The sequence below is a fragment of the Bemisia tabaci genome, chromosome 8, assembly GCF_918797505.1.
Source record: "Bemisia tabaci chromosome 8, PGI_BMITA_v3".
In the NCBI taxonomy this organism is placed as follows: domain Eukaryota; kingdom Metazoa; phylum Arthropoda; class Insecta; order Hemiptera; family Aleyrodidae; genus Bemisia; species Bemisia tabaci.
Window position 1 is genome coordinate 19,014,156 of NC_092800.1, and position 22,768 is coordinate 19,036,923.

The 22,768-nt window shown below is 35.6% G+C and overlaps 1 protein-coding gene across 3 annotated transcripts in view; it reads left to right on the forward strand.

Annotated features, from left to right (window-relative positions):
- The window catches only part of LOC109044421 (uncharacterized), a 61,230-nt gene that overhangs the window by 11,031 nt on the left and 27,431 nt on the right, over positions 1–22,768 (forward strand). For 2 of the 3 annotated variants that reach the window (XM_019062134.2, XM_019062135.2), the window contains exons 3-21: positions 1,409–1,578; positions 3,266–3,478; positions 4,649–4,809; positions 6,202–6,377; positions 6,917–7,137; positions 7,656–7,859; positions 9,154–9,414; positions 10,602–10,821; positions 11,436–11,738; positions 13,405–14,203; positions 15,042–15,185; positions 15,726–15,917; positions 16,237–16,379; positions 16,770–17,005; positions 17,746–17,970; positions 18,845–19,350; positions 20,092–20,233; positions 20,378–20,559; positions 21,383–21,668. In XM_019062134.2, coding sequence (XP_018917679.2) covers positions 1,409–1,578; positions 3,266–3,478; positions 4,649–4,809; positions 6,202–6,377; positions 6,917–7,137; positions 7,656–7,859; positions 9,154–9,414; positions 10,602–10,821; positions 11,436–11,738; positions 13,405–14,203; positions 15,042–15,185; positions 15,726–15,917; positions 16,237–16,379; positions 16,770–17,005; positions 17,746–17,970; positions 18,845–19,350; positions 20,092–20,233; positions 20,378–20,559; positions 21,383–21,668 — 4,784 coding nt within the window. Of the gene's footprint in view, positions 1–1,408; positions 1,579–2,322; positions 2,509–3,265; positions 3,479–4,648; positions 4,810–6,201; positions 6,378–6,916; positions 7,138–7,655; positions 7,860–9,153; positions 9,415–10,601; positions 10,822–11,435; positions 11,739–13,404; positions 14,204–15,041; positions 15,186–15,725; positions 15,918–16,236; positions 16,380–16,769; positions 17,006–17,745; positions 17,971–18,844; positions 19,351–20,091; positions 20,234–20,377; positions 20,560–21,382; positions 21,669–22,768 lie in introns of those variants that run through there. The other variant, XM_072303758.1, reaches the window with a different exon arrangement.

The following is a 22,768-nucleotide window of genomic DNA, read 5'->3' on the forward strand; positions in this document are numbered from 1 at the left end:
AGAAACACGATGATGCCACTGGTTTTCTCTGAAATTTACTCCCAAGCTCAAAAAAAGCTCTGAAGTTGAGGCCAAAATGGAGGAGATATCCCACGCTATCCTGAGAGTCCACATCTACATCAAGACAAACTCTCCATGCAAAGATAGGGAGAAATACATTAGCAGTGATGCTGTGTTTACAGTTTTGGAGTCCCAAAATAAAGTGGCAGCCCTGTCAATGTATTTGCTCTCTATCTTTGCATGGAGAGTTTGTCTTGGTGTAGAGGTGGGCTCTCAGGATAGCGTGGGATATCCTCTCCATTTTGGCCTCAACTTGAGAGCTTTTTTGAGCTTGGGAGTTGATTTCAGAGAAAACCATCGTGTTTCTCGCGAACTTTTACATGAGAATCAGCAGTCAAATCGCAAATTCCTCACACATGCAACATCTCCATTGGATGACTATTTGATATGCGATACATTCAATGGCTCTGTCCACAAGCAAATTGACTGTTTTGATATCGCTTTTTGAGAGCGGCGCACCTCAACGGCAATATACTTATTGAATGACGTAGCCACTAAATAAGTCCATGACGATGGAGGAAATTGACGGTGAAACTACATTACAACGGTGCGTACCTCGGAAAATAGGATTTTTCCGAAAAGTAAAGAACCGTCGGCGTACCTCATCATTGTTAGCAAAGGGAAAATCATTCTTAATGACATAGCTAAGATAAGTCATTTTTTTAAGATTTCATCATCATTTGGAACAATTCTGCGATCTGTCAAGCAATTCGGCAGAAACACTGAGATTCGCGTTTTCGACACTAAGAACTGACATCGCATCCCGAGGTACGCGAATTCAGGATCAAAGCCCTGAGTCGGTTTTTCGCCTAATTCAATCGAATCTAGAGACCGGACTAAGAGTTCAGAAGAATATTTTAATTATGATTTCTTTGCTAAAAGCATCTAAATATAGGTATTAATTTCAAAAAAATCACTGATTGCGATACTGGTCAATAGAATCATACAGAAGCTGGCGAGATGCACGCGCTTTGAGAATTAGCGCCGAGGTATGCACTAAATATTGAATTTTGCTTTTGGGTGACTGCCCGATTTTTTTCGAGTATAATATTTTGGATGATAGATAAAGAATATCTTCCACAGCTCTTTACACGGCTGACTCAAAACCGTCAAAAATCGAGGTACGCCGGTTTTGCAGTTTGATAATCGAAATCACGTGTTCTGATAACAGTGCCTCAATATTTTCGCTCTTATTAAATTTTCCAAAGGGAATATTGCTCCACATTTTTGTACGAAATTTCCAAAGAATATATTCCGAAAGCGTGAAGAAAACCCCGACGAAATTTTGTTAAAATTATCATTGACCGTCTTTTAAAAACTTACAGTTCTGTCTTCTTTTCTTTTTCAGACTCCGGTAAAACTCGGTTTGATGTTGGCTATCACTACACATATAATTACAACGCAGAGACTATCTCCAAAGTTGGAGGAATCGAAGAACTTGATAGCCAAAGTGCCACATTGAACATCTCAGCTACTGTCGACATTCATGTCTTGACACCCTGCGAATATAGTCTTCAGGTAAGGTCATTCTTCAAACAAAAATTTACAAAATTTCCCTTCGGAAACCCTTTCATCTTCGTACTTCACGTTCCAAATCGACACGGCACTGAATACACTACTGGACAAATTTGAAAATATCAGCACGAATTATTAGTTTTAACTTTTATACCTATCCTATAATTTTATTCGCACTTAAAAAATATCATCGAAGCTACGTTACACTGGAATATTGTTCATCATAAGTTTGTTATGCTTCTCTGCACCCACGGATGATGAGCGGAGGGAAGGCGCGCTTCTTTATTTATTTAAATTTTGGCGCTAAAAACTTAATAGTGCAATGTCCAATCAATAATGTTCCCGCTAAAACTCAATAGTGCAGTTATCCAATCAATAATGTTCCCGCTAAAAACTCAATAGTGCAGTTACCCAATCAAAACTGTTCCCGCCAAAAACTCAACAGTGCAGTTATCCAATCACGTTGGGCAAAGGTTTTTTTACAGCAATGCCAACACTACTTACCTTGCCATGCTTAATTCCTAATATCAGTTCTGTGGAAAATATCAGACTTGGGGGTAGAGTTGCATCTCGTTCAATTCAACAAATTACTTAAATAAACATTAAATTATTTTAATGGTAGCCTGAATTATCAATGCACAAGAAAGTTAAATAGTAAGTTTCACCCGATGTGTGTACTCGTCCTGTCTGATTGGTATTCCTGTTCTGTTTTTGTTTACCTACTTTTCTAACCTCACTTTCTACGTATGGACAGGACGAGTTCTAGTATGGAGATTCCAGAGGGAGATAGGAGATTCCAAATTCCTGAAAGAGATACATGCAGGAAAAACTAAATAATTTTCATAAATATTTCGAAGTCTTTAAATAATCTTGTGATCACTGTACGTGACGTTCGTGTATCAACGTGCCGGTCGACATTTTAAGGTGCAGCTTGTGAGTTTTTTGTCCACTGCAGTGGCTGTCCTTAGCTTTCATCTTTCCTAACTCGCTTCATCCTCAAATTCAGTCAGTATCTCTAGCTCTCCTTATTATCTTTGAAGTGTGTAATTCACATTTGTTACCATACATTATCTTGTTTTAACTTCAAATGCTTCAAACCATAGTGGAGTGAGCATCGCATGTTCTCATCCAAAGATCTCTTCGTCCTCCAGACACGTTAATTTTTTCAAGTTGGAATCTGTAAATGTACCGCCTTTTAGTACATACAGTACTTAGAGTCGTAATATAATGAAGTGAGCTGGAGTCATGTCTTGGTTGATGGTTCCAAGCCCGGTGTGTGCTGAGATTCGGTCACCTTTTTGTTACATTTTCGATCCAAAATGGCGATGTAGGATACGTAATGGGTAATTCATACCCTCTTTGTTAATATCGGGTGGCCTGATACCTGTGTATTGAAAACAATCATTGATGTACCGTAATGGCAAGCCGGCACCGCACAGGAATCATGAAATTCGGTGACTGGGAAATGCTTCAAAGTAGTGCCAGCTTCTCCATTCTCACTACGATTCTATGTAGGTACTCTATGCCTGCATGCATCATGAGGTTCTTAAATTGATATTCGAAATCACCATTTTACTCGTCTTTTACAATTATCACTCTTAAAATTGCTATGATTTGTTATTTTTGAGCTAACCTGTGCAGTTTTGTTTTGTAAAATTTTCGTAACTGAAGTTGATGTATTTGTGACCAGGTGAGACGAGTAAGATTGAACAATGTCGAGCGATCAGGTTTCTCCGCAGCAATTGAGAGGAGCCCTCTGCGATTCTGGAGTCACGATGGGGCCATTAAACGGATATGCCCCCCAATCGGTGAGCCTGAATGGGTGCTTAACATTAAGCGTGGTATTCTCTCCGTCATGCAGAACAGTATGGAAGATCTGCAAGAACATACGGTTAAATATGAGGTAATCAAATGTTAGTACCTTCAATTTCTCTTAAGTTTTTCATTTTATTTGTTCTACTGAAGTATGTGACCGATTCAGGAAGTGAAGGATAAAAAAAAAACTGGCATTTTTATACTTGTAGAGATGAATTTTTCCTATCATGAATTGATTTGTAAGTTATTTAAAAAAGATTCTACAATTTATTAAGAGGAAGAGCAGAGCTCATCTCGAGCCTATTTATTCAGGAAAGAAGGAATAAAAAGCAACGTGATATAGGATAAATACTCTCTTACTTTCCCATGAATGGCATCAAATTGTCAATAGCAATTGCCTTTTAATCGCCGTATTCTGATTTAAGGTCTGCCAAATAAATTTACGCACTTCTAGAGTGTGACAAAAGATCGGTTGTTTCAGTTATGCTTTGAAAGTAAATACAAGAATCTTAATGGCAGATCCTCTGTCTCTCTCTAGAAGTACATTAATTTGAAGTACATTGTAGACTCAATCCTAAACCAAAGACTTGAGTATCTCACATTTTGGCCACAAAGAAAAAAAATCATAAAATAAAGAAATGGACGATAGGTATTCAAACATGGAATAGGGAAAGCAGACGATTACAAGAAATTATAGTCACAAGCTGTATGAATTTGCTGTATCTTTTCTTAAATTTATGTTCCTCCATTTTTTCCCAGTAGACTCATTTCTTTTTCTAAAAGAACTTAACACTGCAAATCAAAAAATGATAGCTTTAAACCAAGTCACTGTAATTTCTCTCCTGGAATTAGGAATATTTCAGCTCTTTTCTCAGTATCCCTTAATGTATCCTTTACTGCTGCTGTATGTGAGGGAATGAGGTGCGTGGTTTTTTAATGTGCACCACGTTTTTCATGTCTATAATTTTGTTAGAATTGAAAAATAAAAATGCAGAATTTTACACCTTGCCCCCAACTTTATGCAATCTAGATCATGGATTAAGTTTTTCCCTTCTTAAGAAGATTTCTATAAGAAAGTTATGTACCAGTTATATTGATAAAAATTAAAGGAGTCTACCCATATCCATCTGTATTAATTCTTAAAATATTTAGATACCTATGAAGAAAAAATAACCACGTTTTAACCACTGGTCATAGAGTTAAAAGCCTTGAAATGTTCGTTCACTTAACATTAATGAAATGTGATCTATTCTTTCAGACTGATATTCTCGGAACTTGCCAGACGTACTATGATCCTTTGTTCAGCTCGGAGTCAGGTTTCTCAGTTGTCAAAACTAAAGACCTACAAAAATGCTCAAATCATGCTGTTACTCGCTCTGAAAATGCTATTCCTCTAAAAAAATCTATCACTCTATTGAGGTATGATTACCTTTTTAATGGTCTAAGGGTCCACAAGGAGTATCACATAAATTTAAGGCAAACTTAAATTTTTGTTTTTCAGTGTACTTACTATTCTTCTTAGCCAAAGCTCACAAATTGAGTCAATCAGCATTCTAAGAACTTTTTTGGAATAGTAATCAATTCTACTCAATCAAAAATGAGAATTTCTAAATCTTCATCGATACCAAGAAGCTTTAAATTGTCTGCATTCAAATCTTTTCAATTTTAAAAGAGTGCATGTGTCTTTAAAGCCTAGAATTTCGAGGCATTACTAGTCCACAATTATTTTGTCCTTATGGATCCTTTAATTCTTTCGCCAGCAATGTAAATAGGTACTGCAAGATTCTGAATTTAAAAAATTCCTGTAAAAATTAATATATTATTAAGTCGAATACTTATTCTAAAAGCTTTGAGCTTTCCCTTGACTGTTTATTTAACGGTTAGCGCAGATGAGGGGAAGCTTTCAGTTTTTATCATAAGTTTTTAACCTAAAATCATGAACTTCTCCTATTTTTAAAATTTTAGCCTCTTTCCAGTTATTACTGTAAGGGTTTTAAGTTTTGAGCATTGACTCCTCTTTTCAAATTACAGTTAATTGAAAATCACAATCGAAAGCTTTTATGAATATAGCCCTCGAGTGTGAAATAATAGGATTTTCCTGCTTTTTAACTCATTGCTCATTGTAACCCCTTCTTTTATGTTTCTGTAAGAGAGACTGATGCTGACAGAAATACCCATCTTTCCCTTTGATGTGTTTAGATACTATGCTTTAACAGTCCTACAAGGACTGTCTGTTGACAGATTCAAAATTAATAGCTCAAAAGTACTCAGTGAGCCAATGCCAATGGATAACTAAAGTTTAGTAAATAGTAGAAGACCGTGCAGAAGATTTCAGAAAACTTTTTAGTATTGTCGGCCTCCTGTGGTGTAATGGTTGTAGCGCTGGCCCCATGACCAAGTGGTCCTGGGTGCAATTCCCGGCCATGTGACCTGAGACTGATGCTCTCTAGCAATGGTCGCCTGGGGCTAGGGTAATAAGGGTTAGATTAGCCGATAGGCTATTTGAAAAATTTTTTTAGGAAAAAAAGGAAAAAAAACTGAATAGAGAAAATTTAAGAGTGCTCAGATGTATGGAGGAGAGGGTTCTTCGCTCTTCCCTTTCTCCTCTTTTCTCTCTTTCATTATTTGTAATCATTATTTTGTATAAGTTGATTTTTTTCTTCTTCTTTTTCTTTTACCAAAGTACATTGTGACTCTCATCCCCAACCCTAATGCTCTAGTTATTTTTTCTTTTAAATTTTAAGAGAATTAAAAATGTTCTTCACATATTGGTTGATAAAATGATGACTTATCATGTGTAATTTTTTTCAGAGGTGGCTACAAGTGCTTTCAGAGCTTTACTGCATCTGGATGGATTCAGGCTGCACAATGTTCAGAAACTCAGCTATTTCAGCCTTTTTCAAATGGAGACAGTGGAGCGAAGACTGTAATAACTTCATCTCTCTCTTTTCGAGAGAGGCTCGACTTTGACCCATCCACTCCGGCTGGTAAGTCTCGTACTCGGACATTCTTTTGTGGTTTATTTGCAAGTTTAAGGGGATTTCAAAAGCAAGGTCTGTCACAATTGAAGCAATGTATGATAGAGAGCACATTGATTTTAAAATTATAAAAAATATCAGAGTAACCCCTTTGTCTAATGGTCCATTGGCATTGATACCATTTATTGCCTCAAGGTAACATGGTTTTTTTCACTTTTTAATGAAGCCACTTTGGTTTATGAATCAAACGCCCTCGTTCATTTTGACATACTACTAAATAAACTTAGAATTCCTGAAACAATTTATAATTATTGTTTTGAAGTATTAATAAAAGGGACAAAACTACAACTTCATGTAAAAATTTCAACATACAAAGCCAACATGAATTAGCAAGCTGCAATCACAACTACTGTCACCAAAAATCAGCAAATCTAACCGAATTATTATCAAATCAAGGAGAACAATTTCTTCACTTGTTTTGTAATTTTTCTGAGTCATTTGAGTAAAATATTTTTCTCAGGGTGTTAAATGAAATTTGAATTTTTCAGATAAAATTGGACCATTCTCCACTTTAAAGTATCAAACTACTGATCCCTCGCTGGAAGTTATGGATGATGAATCTGACGAGAGCACTGTTTTCTCTAGGATGAACAACATATTGCAAAATCTGCAAAAGTCTTTTGTGAATGGGATCTCATCCGACTTTCCCCAGTACTTCAACCAACTCATTTCAGAATTACAACAATTGGATAGCGCAAGCCTTGAAAATGTAATTTCTTTTTTCTTTTTTAACTAAACTCATCAGCAGCTGTTGTTGCTGTAAAGTTCAGTATTTCTTCTATGTTAGTTCAATTTTAGTTCAAAAACTCTACTAAAATTTTAAGAAAAGATTCATGAAAAGTGTTTGAAAAAATCAAATGCCATAGGCTTACAGTCTTAAACGCCTCAAGCCACTGTCATACCTTAGCAAAACACTCTACCCAGCCAGCTGGAGGCAATGGAAGCCTTGTTCTGGATTTTTCTCTCCATTGTACATTTTGTTTTTGCTCATTCCCAAAGATTAAGATTATCCATGTGTGCAGTCTCTCTGTCAGGTGTAAAAAGAAATCTGCGCTCATCAATAATAACAATGACTTAAAAATTTTATGTCCTTGCAAAACATCACCACCTGCTAATGGGCGTTATTATGCAAAACATATATTCTGCAAGAATTAAATTTTATAAATTAATTGATAAGAGGATGTTACAAGAATTTTATCGCTAGAATAAATATCTGTTGCATTTTAGGTAATTTCCTCCAGCCTCGATTCCGATGAAATCGACCACAAAATTCTCATTGAAGCCTTGACTCAAGTAAAAACAGATGAATCTCTCGCAGCAATTGACAATCTCTACTTTTCTGGACATTTATCAGAAAATGAAATGGATGCTGTGTTTTCAATGATGCCTTATTTAAAATCACCAACACTCCGAACCATTTCAACTCTTACCGTGAGTAGGTTTTATTTTCTTTGTGCTTTTTGTTTCAGCATGATTAAATTCTTGTGGCTCCTGTGAATGAGAGTATCATTGTGAGCAAAGGTTGATAGACCTCTAGACAAGATGTGACCTTAAGAATTCTGATGTGTGTTTTTTGTGCAGATGATTCGTGCAGTATAAATTACTGAAATCGACTCTCAACCGAGATTTTAACATATTTTTTCACCATTGGTCATGTAAAATTTGAATTTTCAGCTCACAAGAAAAACCACAGTCTACATGAGTAAGAAGTGCACACTACAATTGTTTTGCGCGGCTTGTAAATTGAGCAATGTTTCCTTGTCGCCCTGTGTTGTTATGTGTTAATGTGCAACAGCTGAGCCAAAGTGTCAGATTGAGATTGCCATTTTTCTTACTGCAGAGGCTGTTGTGGTTAAGTTTAGTATGTGATTTAACTCAAGTAGCTAATGATTTCTTAATGAGCAGGAAGTTCAAATTCATGCATTGAAAAACGTTCATATCTCGGTTAGGAGTTACTGTCAGTAATTTTTGGTGTACCAGTTGTGTTCTGCTTGAAATTTTGATGAGAGAACATACATCATCTCATGCTTAGATTCGAACCTTATCTAAAGGTCCACTAAAGTTTTCCTTGCCAGGTATGATCAACGTACAATGTTATCAATGGTACCTCATAGGGATTTTTGTTTTCTGCCGACAATTCATTATGCATTTTGTGAACGATTACAAATTTATAGAGAGTCGTTTCCCTTGTAAGAGGATCCTAATCATCCTCTCATCAAATAAAAATGTTACAAAAAATCACATTTAAGGTACTCCTCTTATCTATATTAAACTTGAACAAATTTTGATTTCAATTTTACCAAAAATGTTAGGAATCTAATTTTAAGAACATTATGAGTTTACAAGTGAAAACAATTAAATTTAATGATCTCCAATTGAATACCAAAATTTTTATGCATACTCCCTGGCATATTTGAAAAATAATGATCTTACTCTAGTTTGTAATTCTCAGGCTATGACACACTATTTAAACTTGTATTGCAGTTATTTCTTTTCTCAAATCTCCAATCATAGGTGGTTCCGCGCTGCCCGATGAAATTCAATTTTTAAGGGCAGAAGAAATAGATTGAAAGACCACGAAGAATTCTCTAATATATGATTAGGCCTTTTAAAGTTGCGTTCCTGCAAGTGAACTGAGCAATTTTTTTCTCTGAAGAAATGAATCTACAAGAGGTCTGAAAAAAGATCAAAAGAATAGAAAAATTAACTTGAAATTTCATTCCAGCATCTGATCAGTAACAGTGCCCTTGACAAAAGCAGAATGATGTTGCCAGCCTCTTCAACCATTCATTCGTTCTGTCGGAACAATTTCGACTGCAGGCAGAATGAAGACATTCAACTTTTAATGAAGTGGATTGAGGTACCTCTTGGTGGTTCTTGTTCTGCGAACAGTGCCCAGCGTCAAGATGAAATCATCATTGCACTCAAAGCTATCGGAAATGCTGGTTTTATTTCTAACATTGAAATTCTCAAGTCTTGTTTTGAGGTAATTATTTATGAAAACTTGCATCATTTTAATTTCATATTCATATCATTGGCTTAGGTTTTATTAATTTGTTCAAAAGCAGAATTTAACATGGTGAGTCATAGTTATCAGTCTCTTGTGAATTATGAAGACGATCATTAGTTATTATGAGTGCTAAAGGAACGTACAGTGCATATTTATTTGAATAAAAATGAACTTTCAAAAATTATGTCAACCCAAAAATCAATGTCGAGCCTATGATGTGAATTGATGGAGTAGGAAAAATTATGTTAGGTGCCAAAAACCTAACTTAAAATTTCTCAGCCAAACATGTACTTTAGACGTTTGTCATTTTGACATTCTGATAGACATTGACTTGCAATTTATTCCAAATTATTATCTTTTTAAATGCCTTTTACAGCAAAGTTTAACAGAAATAGGTTTTCTGTCTAAAATTCTCAAGTATCTCTTGAAAATTATCCAAACCACATATCAATAATTATAAGCGTTTTTGAAGTATTACAAAGTATTCATACATAATTGCCACCCTTAATTAAATACACTAATCCAATCCACTGGAGAATGATTACAAACATAAGGGTTGCCAGCTATCTTGAAAACTTGTTAAATCAAGGAATTTGTGGCGACTGTGAAAATTCAGGGAATTTGTGGGAATCGTCTGGGAATTGCTGACACATTTACCAATCACTGACCTTCCAGCTGTTTACCCTTTCTTGTCATTTTCAAGGCTTTTCATCTTTTAAAAAGCCACTGAATGCCTTTATCAATAAGATCTCTAAACAAGGAAATTCATTCAAAGATGATGAAACCCTAAAAGATAAGCTTCAAACATTATTTGTCTGGCAAAAAGTGATTACGAAAATGTTGTCCCAAAGTGACTGCCAAAATTAACGTTGCAGGAATGTTTTATGTTTTTTTCGGCAGTCGCCAGGTGGGTAATGGTAACGCTGGTGGCAGAGCTATGTTTCCCGGTATGATGTCATAATTTTAACTCTTGGCACTTGTAGAAGTCTAACAGAAAAGTGTTTTAAGAGATAGGACTTTCACTTCCGTTTGTTACCCACTTTGGACTTTTGACTTAGCCCAACTTGTCTATTGGATTACCATCCTCTTTGAGACTATCTAGAATGATTTATGAAAATCGGTTCGGTAAACAATTAGGCTTATCTGCTTCCTCGTTTTTTCAGAGCTCTGATAATGCAGTAAAAATTCGTCTTGCAGCCATTGATGCCCTCAGAAGAATGGATTGTAACATGGTCAGATCTTCGAAGGTGCTTCATATTTACTCAGAGCTGAAAGAAAATCCTGAGGTGCGCATTGCTGCCTACCTAGCATCCATGCGCTGTCCCTCTGATTTTTTGTTCACTTTGGTCAAGAACACGCTTCTTGTTGAAAACACCAACCAAGGTTAGTTTATTATCTGTAGAACTCCAAACGTTTTTTTTTTTTTCTTTGTCGCAGTTTAGGAACTGTGTTGCCATTTCTAACATTCTTTTACCAATTTGGCAAATAAATTTGCGTTATAATATATTGATGGAAAATTGATACTTTTCTATAATGTGAAAAACCAGCTATTGATATGAACACCCATCTCAACCATTATATGTTCAATGTCATGCCTAACTGTTAAATTGCTCTAATCAATCATTAAAATTTCTATTTTTAGTCAACAATAGCAGTCTTGGCTCTGTAGTCCTACTTTTTTAGCTTTTCGCTCTCTTTAGTACGAAAATTTCCAATCCACCATCGTCCCTGAAGTGACTGTGTAATGTGACCTTTACCCCATTTCTGTTAAAGTCATTTGAAATAAAAAGAGACTGAAAATACATTGTTTCTAATTATAATTGCTGTGTAAAAATTAAGAATAAATGCTCTGTACTCAAGGTTGGTTTGTAACCCTTAATGTAGGCAAAGAGATTGGAAATCTGATCAAAGCTAATTGCCCCTGAACATGTTTCCTTTTATATATATTTGCGGCTCAAAAAGATTTAAACTAATATCTCTTCAAACTTGGTTTGCAGTCGGCTCCTTTGTCTGGACCCACCTTGAGAACCTAAATAAGAAGCACTCACCCTACCAGCATCTAATTCGCTCTATTATTGCCAAAAGTCAACTTAAAAACAAATTCAACACCGATGCACGAAGATTTTCTCGGAACTATGCAGGCACTACTTACTTTGATTCCATCAATGTGGGCTCTGCTGTTGATGCTAATGTCGTTTTCAGCCCAGAATCATACTTACCAAGGTCTCTGGGTCTCAACCTCACTGTGGATGTCTTTGGCGAGTCTGTCAACTTGTTTGATTTCGGAGCAAGACTTGAGGGTATATACCAATTTCCAATGTTATTAATTTAATGATGTCAATTTGTAAAGCTACCAAACACTTTTTAAACTAAGCATTGTCAGCCCGTGTGCAATTATACACACGTGCATATAAAAGCGCTTTACTCAGTCATATGTACATAAATTGAAAGGCGCTTGTATATGTACATAAATTGAAAGGCACTCTTTTAGTGGTATATTTTTTTTGAAAATCCCCTCCTTCTTTTAAGCACACAGTGCCATGCAGATGCTCATTTTTACACGTCCATCTATTGGTGGGGGAAAGAGGGTCTTTAAAAAATTTGTTATCTCATGTTCAGAGGCATTTTTTTGCTTAATGTTGCCTAAGATCAGGGGTGCAAAACTTCGGTGACCATATGACCGATCCAGTTGCTGTTGATCGCGCAAAAAAATGTGAGGGCAGCCAAAAAGGGTTTTTTGAAGGCTACCAAAAAGTGGGAAAAATGTGATGGTTGCACTTCTTATGAATAAAATTATGAAACAAATTATTCCTCCAGACAAAAACTGCTAAGTGCATTACTTTCAGCAAAGGAAACTGTAAACTGTGTGTTTTATGCAAAGAAAATAGTGAAGCGCACAATCTTACATGAACAGCAATGTGAAGACTGACCCAAAAATGTGAAGTGGAGGAAGTTTTACAGGAACAGCAATGTGAAGGTAGCCTTTAAATGTGATACAAAGACAACTTAATCGGACCGAAACGATGATATAAAATCGACATAAAATGGGACTGAGACTGCCCAATAAAAACATGAAATAAAAAACCCGGGATGTTTCGTCGTATCACAACTGCATTTTCAACCGGGGGAAAAAGAATAAAGAAAGGAAAGAAAATTTAATTCTTTGGAGGAAGAAATTGATAGTAAAATTGACTTGCTTGACATAACTGTGTCGCGTTGTGATAACATGGTAAAATGTGAATGGTACCAAAAGCCAATTTCATCGGGCGATTACCCTAACCACTTATCTGTGCAACCGGATGCTTATAAGAAAAATGTTGTTCTGAACTTGGTGCAGCAGATTTTCAGGCTTTCAGACCATCAATTTTTACCTGAGAAGATCCAGATGAGGAAATAAATTTTAGTTGAGAATTGTTATCCTCCTCCTTCCATTGACAGGTCAAGTAAAACACCATCGTGCAAGAAAATAAGTAAAGGGCATTGTGTGAAGCCTAATAGGAAAATTGAGTTCGACGAATTGATTTTGTTACCATGCGGGCCTTATTTGTCAGAAAATTAACCTGAAATGGTCAATAAATATGGATTTTCTGTTGTGCAAATGCAGTACAATAACCTTAGTTTCCATATATCTGAATTAAAAGCAAAAAGGTGAGGCTAGCTCTATTTCCTCTTAATTTTCCTTTTTTTCTGGTTGATAATGCAGTTATGACACTGCAAAACATCCTGGGTTTTTTATTTTATGTTTTTATCTCGCTGCCTCAGTCTCATTTTGACTTGATTTTGCCTTAAAATATGTGAAAGCTACCTCAAAAAATGAAGAGGCAAAAAAATTTCTGCACCCCTGCTGAGCATTTCTATCAATGATAAGCTTAAAACCCTCTCCAGAAGGTTGATTAAAACCGATGCTTTTACACCACTGAATGTCTCAAAATATGAAGTTGATTTCAATTTTCTTTGTGTTTCTAGGTTTTGAGAGTATTGTGGAAGGAATTTTTGACCCAGATGGTTACTACCCAGACAAAAATATTAGAAGCATGCTCGAAAACTTAAAAGTTCAAAGCAGTTTTGAAGAAAATGAAATCAGTGAACTTTCTGACACATTTATGTCTAGCCGCACACTCCTAAAAAGCCCCCAAGGTTTAATATACAGCCGAGTTCTGGGTAATGAGGTGTACTTGAAGCAGTTTGACAGTGTGAAAGAGGTGATTAACTTGTCAGATGAGTTTGATGATATACTAAGAAAATTGCTCCAGTCACAAGTTGATTTCTCAAAGTCAACCCGATTTCTTGACTTGTCTTATGAGTGTCCTACCAGCATCGGACTCCCTTTGAAGCTGAAGATCAACGGAACAGCAGCATTGAAATTCCAATCGTCCGTACAGTCATCGCTGGAGAACTTTTTTAAACCCAATTCAGCAGCGTATATCAAGCTTTTTTTCAACCCAAGTGCTGTTGTGCAAATTAACGGTGAAATAACAATGGATGCAGTCGTGGATTCAGTCGGACTGTATTCTTCCAGTGAGCTTCACACAAATTCGTATTTGGATCTGGAGATTGATTTTGACTCTGGAAAAGTTTTAGATGTAAAACTTAATTTCCCGCGTCAGGAGAGTGATATTTTCAGCGTTTCTTCAAAGTTATTTACGATGGAAAATGGCGTCAAAACAGAGGTGGATGGAATTACGGAGGATAGCGAGGAGTGGGAGTATTGTACGCCTGATAAGCTCTCAAAAGCGGTCGGTTTCCAGGCATGCTCCAAACTTAGGTATTTTCATCTATAATCTATTAATAATTTCCACGAGCGTAACTCCTCATTAAAGACCTCAGAAATTCTGCGGTGCGATTTGCACGAATTTTCAAAAAAACCATTGTTCAGCATCACGATGAAGCCCCAAGGCATCATGGAATTTTGCTGTTTTCGAATATGTAATCAAGCATTTCGCAAATTTCATACACCATTGAATACATCATAGATTTTGACATATTTCATATTGAAACCGGTAAATTGCAGTCGTAATTGGAAAATTAAGAAAGAAATTGTCTTTTTCGTGTTTAGCATTGTGAAGTTTTTCAACAAGTTTTCTTTTTTACATTTTTTTTTCTTTAATGAGAAAAGTTTACCTCGTGATCCTTGGATCCTAAGATTCTAAGAAAGAAGAAAATGAGATAATGCGATAAATTTTAAGCAAGAATTTGGCAGTTTATAGCAAAAATTTTAGGATTTTTAGCTAAATTTGGGTCACTGTAAATCTCGAAAAAATGGGATCTCTACTTTTCATTTAATAGATGGATTAGGAAAAATCTCTTGGGCTCAAGTCATTCACTCCTAACTCATTTTTTTCCCAAAATGTGGCTTGTGCATTTTTGTCTAACCTGGTATATTTTAAGTTTCCTTCAAAAAAGCAACTGTCATTTTGTGCTGAAACGATTTAGATTTGTGCTCACTAATTTATCAAGTTACCTTAAAAATCAGATTGAGATAGTTAAATTCCCCAACATCTCAAAGAATGAAAAAAAATTGTTGATTTCATGAACTAATGGAACGTCAAATTTTCTCTAAATCATTTTCTAATTAAGTTTTTTCCCCATTTTCTAAAATCTAGATATGCCAATGCCTCTCAATTCGACAATGCGCCCTACTTCCCATTGACTGGACCTTTTGAATTCTCCACCCAGCTTCAAAAATTTGATAATTTTACTGCTTATCACCTCAAGTATCAAAACCAGAGATCAGACGTCAGCCCAAGGTAATATATTTTCTTAAACCGTGAGAGGTTTTTCAACAACTATGTCTCTGAGAACTTCCCTACACATTTGGTTTATTTTTTTATATGGAATTTCTTGAACCATAGATATTCTAGTTGCCCTAATTTTTTTCACCATTTGTTCTCTGTAAGGCCATGGAAATTTGGAAGATACACATTTCCTCGTCATTTTATTGAATAAGCACTGCAAGCAGAATTTCTTGAACCAATTAAGCTAAAAGTCACCCGCCCAGTGAGTAACAAAGAGAACAATGAATCGATGAATAAATGCAAAAAATGCGTATCCCAATCGCAATGTCAAAAACCCTGGATTATGTTTGATTTGCTTCAAGGAAAACAAATAGAAATGTTTCCAGGTGTTTGGACAGATCTTATTATATTTTGCTAATCTCTGAGCATAAACCATAAAAACATGATTCTGTGACTAGCTCAATTGACCTATTGCAGCAATTTCATTAAACCTGCTCTTGAATCTTTTTAGTTCCAGCTAGTTATATCCTTTCATTTTTCATTTATTCGCAGCGCAAATGGTGCAGTAATCTTCTTTGACACCCCTGGTTCAAAAGTTGAGCGCCAGTTCGAAGTGAGCTACTTTGTGGATTCCAATGATGGTCTGATTCGATTCAATGCTCAAGCAGAATACCACAACACCAGTCTGGCTGTTCTCGACTGCAGTCTAGCTCGCAAATCAGGAGCAGAGTCTGCGCAGCAAAAGTATGAACAAACTAAAATTTTTCTCAATCATGCTCTCTGTAAATTTTCCTATAGGCTCCAGTAAAGGTAAAATCAACTGTAGAAAACAGCGATAGCTCTGAGCTCGGCGCCTGATGTTCGGTGTTGGATAGTTTTTTTTCCGTATCTTACCTCACCCTATTGTCATGAGGTGGAAGACATACATAAGGGATATCAATTCTCCTAGACTACAGAAATGAAAGTTGTTGCTCTTATTTAGAGACTTCGCCACATCTATCTTCCATTATACACAAATTTATTTTACAACACAAACTAAAACTTTTTTTGGCTTTGTTCACAGTTATGACTTCAATTGGGATGTAAAACTCCTTGAATTCCCACATATTCATGGAAAAGGAAATATGTATTATCAAGTAGGAGGAAAGTATGTCGGATCTTCGGTGGAGCTGCATGGCATAACCAACAAACCACTCTCTGCCAACGGTATCTGCTGCTTTCTCAAAAAATTTTGCTCGTTTATTTTTTATTTTTTCATTTCTGTGGTGCCAAGTCAAAAACTTCTCTTTTCTTTATTTGTATGAGAGACTTGCAAAACTGAAAGTCTGATATTTTTTCTTTTAAAAAAAGTGTCAACATATTGATGGCAACTGCAATCATTGGTACGAAACAGGAATACTCCCATAAATGCCTCTTGTATCATTTGTAGAACTCTATACTTAAGAAATGACTGAAAATGTATACCCGTAAATATGTAGATATGAACTCACAACACCGTGGAAGGGTTCTTTTTCAGTCAAAAGTTCTGAGTGGAAGGCTGCAGCAAAAATAAATCATAATCTTTATATAATATTATTTCTTTCTCTGAATTTTTAGTCAACCTGGCACTCCTGGACTTCACAAAAAATTTCGTATTCAATGTCGCATCCGGTGAGGATAATATTCTCAATATTGGAGGTAACCTCAAGACTTTGCCCTCGCGAGTGGACTCAAAATTCAGCTTGACTTACTCATTGCCCGGCAAAAGATCTGAGAACATTCGTGTCTCTTATCTGTGGGCTAATGTAATGAAAAGTGTGTCCTGGAAAGACAAAATGCAGCTCTCTGTGAAGGTAGAATCTTTTATTAATTCAAATTTTGCAGAAATAGTAGTCATATTCTCATAAACCATACTTACAATGTTTATTTTCATTACTACTGCACTAATACTACTCTGTATTACTGTACACTATTATATTATTTACTACATTATTACCATATTTATATTATAAATGTTATAATATATATATTTTTAAATACGCATATACAAAATATTCTACATGAAATTTTTCATAAAAGTTAAGATGTTAATGAGCTATCTTTTCACCAAGAGTCGTTAGTATTATTAAAGTCTCTATATGAATTTTTCTTTGCCGTGAGTATAGTGGACATTAACTTTAGGTAAATCTAAAACGGTTATCTGTCACATGTAATTTGATGTTACCTAACAATTTAATATCCTCATGATCATTCAGAATTTTGAAAAACATTTTTACGCTTTCTAGATTGGTGCAATATAAAATTTTTGGAGTGAAATACAAAGTCGAAGTGTGTAAAGCAATAACATAGTGAGTGTAAAATAAACTCAGACTAATATAAACTATGGTGTTGAGTAAATTATGCCTTACGATGTGGTAGATATTTCTCCAGGTCTATTCCACTTGAACCTTTTCACAACTGTAAGCTTCAGCCAACATGTGTTTTTAAAACGTCTAACAGTGCGGCATTATCCCCTAAGACTCTCAAGTGCTATTAATATGTTGCTTATGTGATGTAACATAGTGTCAAAATTCATTGCTTGATCTTGTTTCAGTCGTCAGAATTTCCTGCCTACAACAGTAAAATTGTTTGGACCCTAATCCGTGGCCAAAACTTCTTTGATATGAACACAACTCTTGGAATTGGAGGTTCTGATTGGCAAAGTCGACAGTTATATCGCAACTGGCGGACGGCAGCTGGTCATGTGTACTTTACCGTAGAAGCCTCGCTTGCGAATCCTTCCAAAAACTTGGACTATTCCCTGGAGTTGGATTATCAGGTACTCGTGATAGTCATGCATTAAAAGTTTCTTCCCCCAGGACCAATTTTGAATTGTTATCAACACCGAGAAGAAAAACACGTTTATTCTACAGTTACGTGGTTGTAATGCCACATGGGATTCCATGGCAGTAGAACCGTGAACTTCGGTAAGATTATTGATGAGCATAGTAGCATAACAATGCTCGTAGTAGAATTATTGTGCTCACAGTAATATTACGGAAGACACGGTAGCATCATCGTGCTCATCATTACAATCATCAAAACCCACGGCTTTACTACCGTGAAATTCCGTGTTACATTATTACCATTGTAACCGTAGAATAACCAAGTTTTTTTTCTCCGTGAACAGAATGCTATATCCTGTAGATCCCACAAAAATTTTCCTAGAAAAGAGCCTGCATTTAATTCTGTTCTGTCTGGAGATATGTCAAGAATTTTATGTGTTTTTGGACACAAAATACACCCATGCCTTTAGTGGAGCATGTGTGATTTTTGGTTGATAAAAAAAACTAAAAACAAAACAAAACCCATCAGTTCTGACAATTAACATACAAAACTCATGCAAACTTCCATTTTCCTCAGTCTTCACCTGTAATTTCTTTATGGCCAGAAATAAATGGAACTCATAAAAACTTCTATAGCGAAATAAATTTCCGGTCAACTGATTCATTACTTCTACTGCAACTCAAATAAATCAACTTTTTTACAAAAGTTTTAGGAGCTATACCTCGCTTCCCCTCTACAATCCCTCCTCAATTTCTTAAGGCATAAATCCCTATTTTGACCTGAAGACTCTACCCTTAAGGCATATGCATTAGATCCGGGACACCCATACGTAGATGAAAACGACTATCTTCTTCTCTTTTTTACAGATGAAAGCCAAGCAGGTAGATTTAAAATTTTTAGCACAGTTAAACGAATTGCAGAAAATCTCACTGGACGCCTCCTATGACAAGAAATCAACTTTTGACAGGAATTTTGATTTAACAGTGCTTTCTCCATGGAACAAAGGTGCTCTTTCCGCATCGCTCGTATCACAAAATTTGGGGCAGTCTTCTGACAAGGAGGAGATTTCACCTCAAACAGGATCTGTCATCCCCGACTATATGACCCTATATGTCAAGGGTAACTGGACAACGGGTAACAGCAAAACGCAACACTTGCAAATAGATGGAGGATATAAATCTCTCCTCTTCAACAAAGTTCTCGGAGAAAATTACCACACCTTTTATTTGACCATCAAGCTTCCCGAGGCAGTATCTGACAGGAATCCACTAAATTTCAAATACTCAATAGATACATTTAAGCAACCCAGATATGTTAAGTTGGATGCATCTTTCAAGGATTATGGCGCAAGCTATACACTCATCAGTCGAAGGTTCGTACCGTGGAAGTATAAATAAAAGCTGATGGTTATTTTAAAATATATTCAAAGAAGAATGCTAGTGTAGACAAGTATTTTAATTATTTCCTTTAATGATCAAGTAAACGATTTCTCCTTGGTTTTTTCCATAAATTTTAGATTTTAAAATTCACTCTTTAAATCTTGCAAGTATGTGTAGTTTTTTTTTTTTTTTTTTTGCATTTTCTAAAATAGCAACGCGCTTTTATAATTGATTCACTCCTATGCAATTTATGTGCAGTATGTCTGTTCAAATAGGATTTTCTCTGTTGAATTGTCTCTGTTCTGCTACATTTTTGTCTTCTGCAATCCTGGTCCTCTCTAATTTCAACTAATACCATTTTCCAGAAAATTAAAGTTGTCGACTACTAAAGTCCACGCATCATCTGGATCTCATAACTTCTCTATCATTCCTCTTATGTTCATCATATCATTCCTCGTGTGGTGCCTGCTTAACACTGTCTTGAATCAAATAATTTTCGTATCTGTTTGCCCGCAGCACCTTTCTTGCTACAACTGGAAGAATAAAGCCATTTTTTTACTTTTAAAACCAAAGAAAAAGCTTAGTTCTTTCAAGTAGATAACCAATAGGTATCCAAAAATAATTGATTTTTTCTAATCAGCAACCAATAATTTAATCAGCTTTCCTTGTTGGAGCACCTGTAATGATACATTTCAATGAATGATGAAATTTAATGAATTTGGTTTTATTTACAGTCAAGGAGACCTATCTATCAAATTTCACCTGCAGACGCCTTTCAAAAAGTACACTGGAGAAATTAAAGGGGACAGTCTTGATGATGAGAGTCATTTAGTAATGGACTTAAACCTGTCAAAATGTATACATTTTGAATTCAACGTAAGTATGTTTCTTCCTTAATACCTGCGCTTCAAGTATATTTTTATCTATGTAAAGTATCTCCTGCATTCATTCAGTGAGAGAAAGCGATGCTCAATGATAAATACATGAATAACTTCCATTAAATGTTATTTCTAATTACAGCAAAAAAATGCCTCAGGCAAACAAGAGATCGACGGCAAGCTGTTCTGGGATTACAATGGAAACAGGAATAAAACCATCGGCATATATCTTTACAACTCAGAGGCTGAGAAAATTGGCAAGCTGTACCTGGAACAGCTATTTATGGGATTAAAGATGAAGCTAACATCGGAAAAACAAGAAAAGTAAGTACTGAACTCTGATATTTTACAAAAATCAATTTTATAAATATTGGTCTTGCAAAATAAGAAACGGAGGAAAAAGAATTACATTTATATTGGAAGAATAAAAAAGGTTTTAAGTGTCACATTTTTTAGCCAGAGATTTATTAATTTACTAACGGTTTTAACAGACATAGGTCATGTACCAATATTAAATCTACTATAGTCAAAATGGCTTGGCACCAATTGCAGGAATAACAATCAACATAAATCAGCATCAAGAGTTCATTGTAGCTTTACGTAACAGCTCTAGCTGCCTACCCTCCTCTGTGTAGCATACCTGAAATGGAGTCTCAGTCCTCCTTCCTTCAGGAGCATTTACATTTTATGAACTTTAATTGTCCTTTAAAAAACATATTCAAGGTTTTCACTGAACAGCCAAAGAGGAGGTAATGTCAGGGGTTAACTAATGGGGTCTTGACTCTTGAAGGCTGGAGTTATGAAGCTCAATTTCCAGCTCCTAAGAAAACACCGAACTCGACTGATTTATTGGAAATAGATGTAAGAGGTCTGATGAGAAATTCTTTGCACTTGGAAACAAAGTAAGAATGCAAACCATCGGGGTTATCAGGAAAATTGGTCATGGATCAAGAAATTATGAGCGTTTCAAGCTTTTTTCCACACATATGATTCATTTTATTAGATGTTTTTTTTTTCTTTTTCTTTTTCTTTTTGAATCAAATGAGTATCAATTTACTATTGCAAAAAAGCAGGGAATCTTGTCTAATATATCAGGAAAATCCAAAATAAATTTTAACAATTAAATTATTTTTTTCTTTTTTTGTAGTTCCCTCCAACATAACTTCTTGTTCTCCACAAGTTGGGGTGAAAGTGAGCAAAATATAAGCGGTGAACTGAAACTGGATGGGCACTTGTTGGACCACAAATTCCAACATTTGAACAGTGACCTAGGAAAAAATACAACTCGTCAAGAATTGACTCTCTCAACCTCAATTGTAACACCAGTTAAAAACTTTGAGCTACAATGGATCGATCTCATACACGTCAAAGAAATCTCGGAAGAATCATTTGTTGCAGATAGTTCTTTCTTTTGGACATTAACATCTACCAAGGTAATACTAAAATTTCCTTAAAGGAAAAAGTATGATAACTTCGAAAAAAAGCAGAAAACTCAATACATCTTGACCCACAGTCAAATCTATTATTTCTCTTTTATTCAATTGGTTTAGGAAGATTGATTTGGGAAGATGATTTGGAAAGCAATCAAATTGTCTGCTTTGTAACTAGGTATCATTTAGCAGAAAGGAACTATGTCCATCTTAAAGGTGGATAAAGAATGAATGATGGTCGTATTTCGATTTTGGCTGCCATTTTGAAGATTTGTGACGTTAGGTCGAGGGTACGGGTTTTGCCGTGCAATCGGAGACTGGACCATGGCATGCAGTGCGTCGGGCGAACCTCCCGGCTGCAACCGGCATATGTACCGGATGTACCCAAAACTGTGTGATATCAAGAGGGTACAAGGTGCAACCACTGTCCTTTATCTGCCTTGGTCTATTACAGTGTTTTCATAAACATAAAACTTTTCCCTTCTCTGAAAAACGCCTCAAAGTTTGAAGAGTCCTCATTTTTTCTCCAAAAAATTTTTAGTTTTAAGTCAAGCAAATTCTTCAAGTATCACTAGGCCTGAGAATTAGGCCAAAAAGTTGCTTCATTATGAAAACACACTGCCAAACACTTTCCAATTATTGGACCGTGTACCAAGTACAAAGTACTTGTTATCTGACTGTGGTTGAATTGTAACTTTCTCCTATTATATTTGAATTTTTATGAATGTCTAAATTACCAATATTTGTTTCAACCATCACAACGCCTGAGCAGAGCCCCCCCCCCCTTTCTTTTTTAAAACACTTTTTTTTAAATAACATACAATACGATAGTCAATTAAAAACAAATTGCTAACTATGAAAATGATTGTCTTATCCAAGACAGTGCTGACAAGATTTCATCTTAATGCTTTTCGATGGTGAAACTAGACAAACACGTATCTTGGCTGTGGTGTTTCAGAATCTCTGCTCCTATTTTATTTTATAAAAGGAGAATGCACCTACAGAATGGCTTGAAATGTTCACCTATTATTCTTCATATCGAGAAGAAAAATTAGGGAAGTTTTAAAAAAAAGACGTTCAGTAATTTTCTACGTAGGAAATAT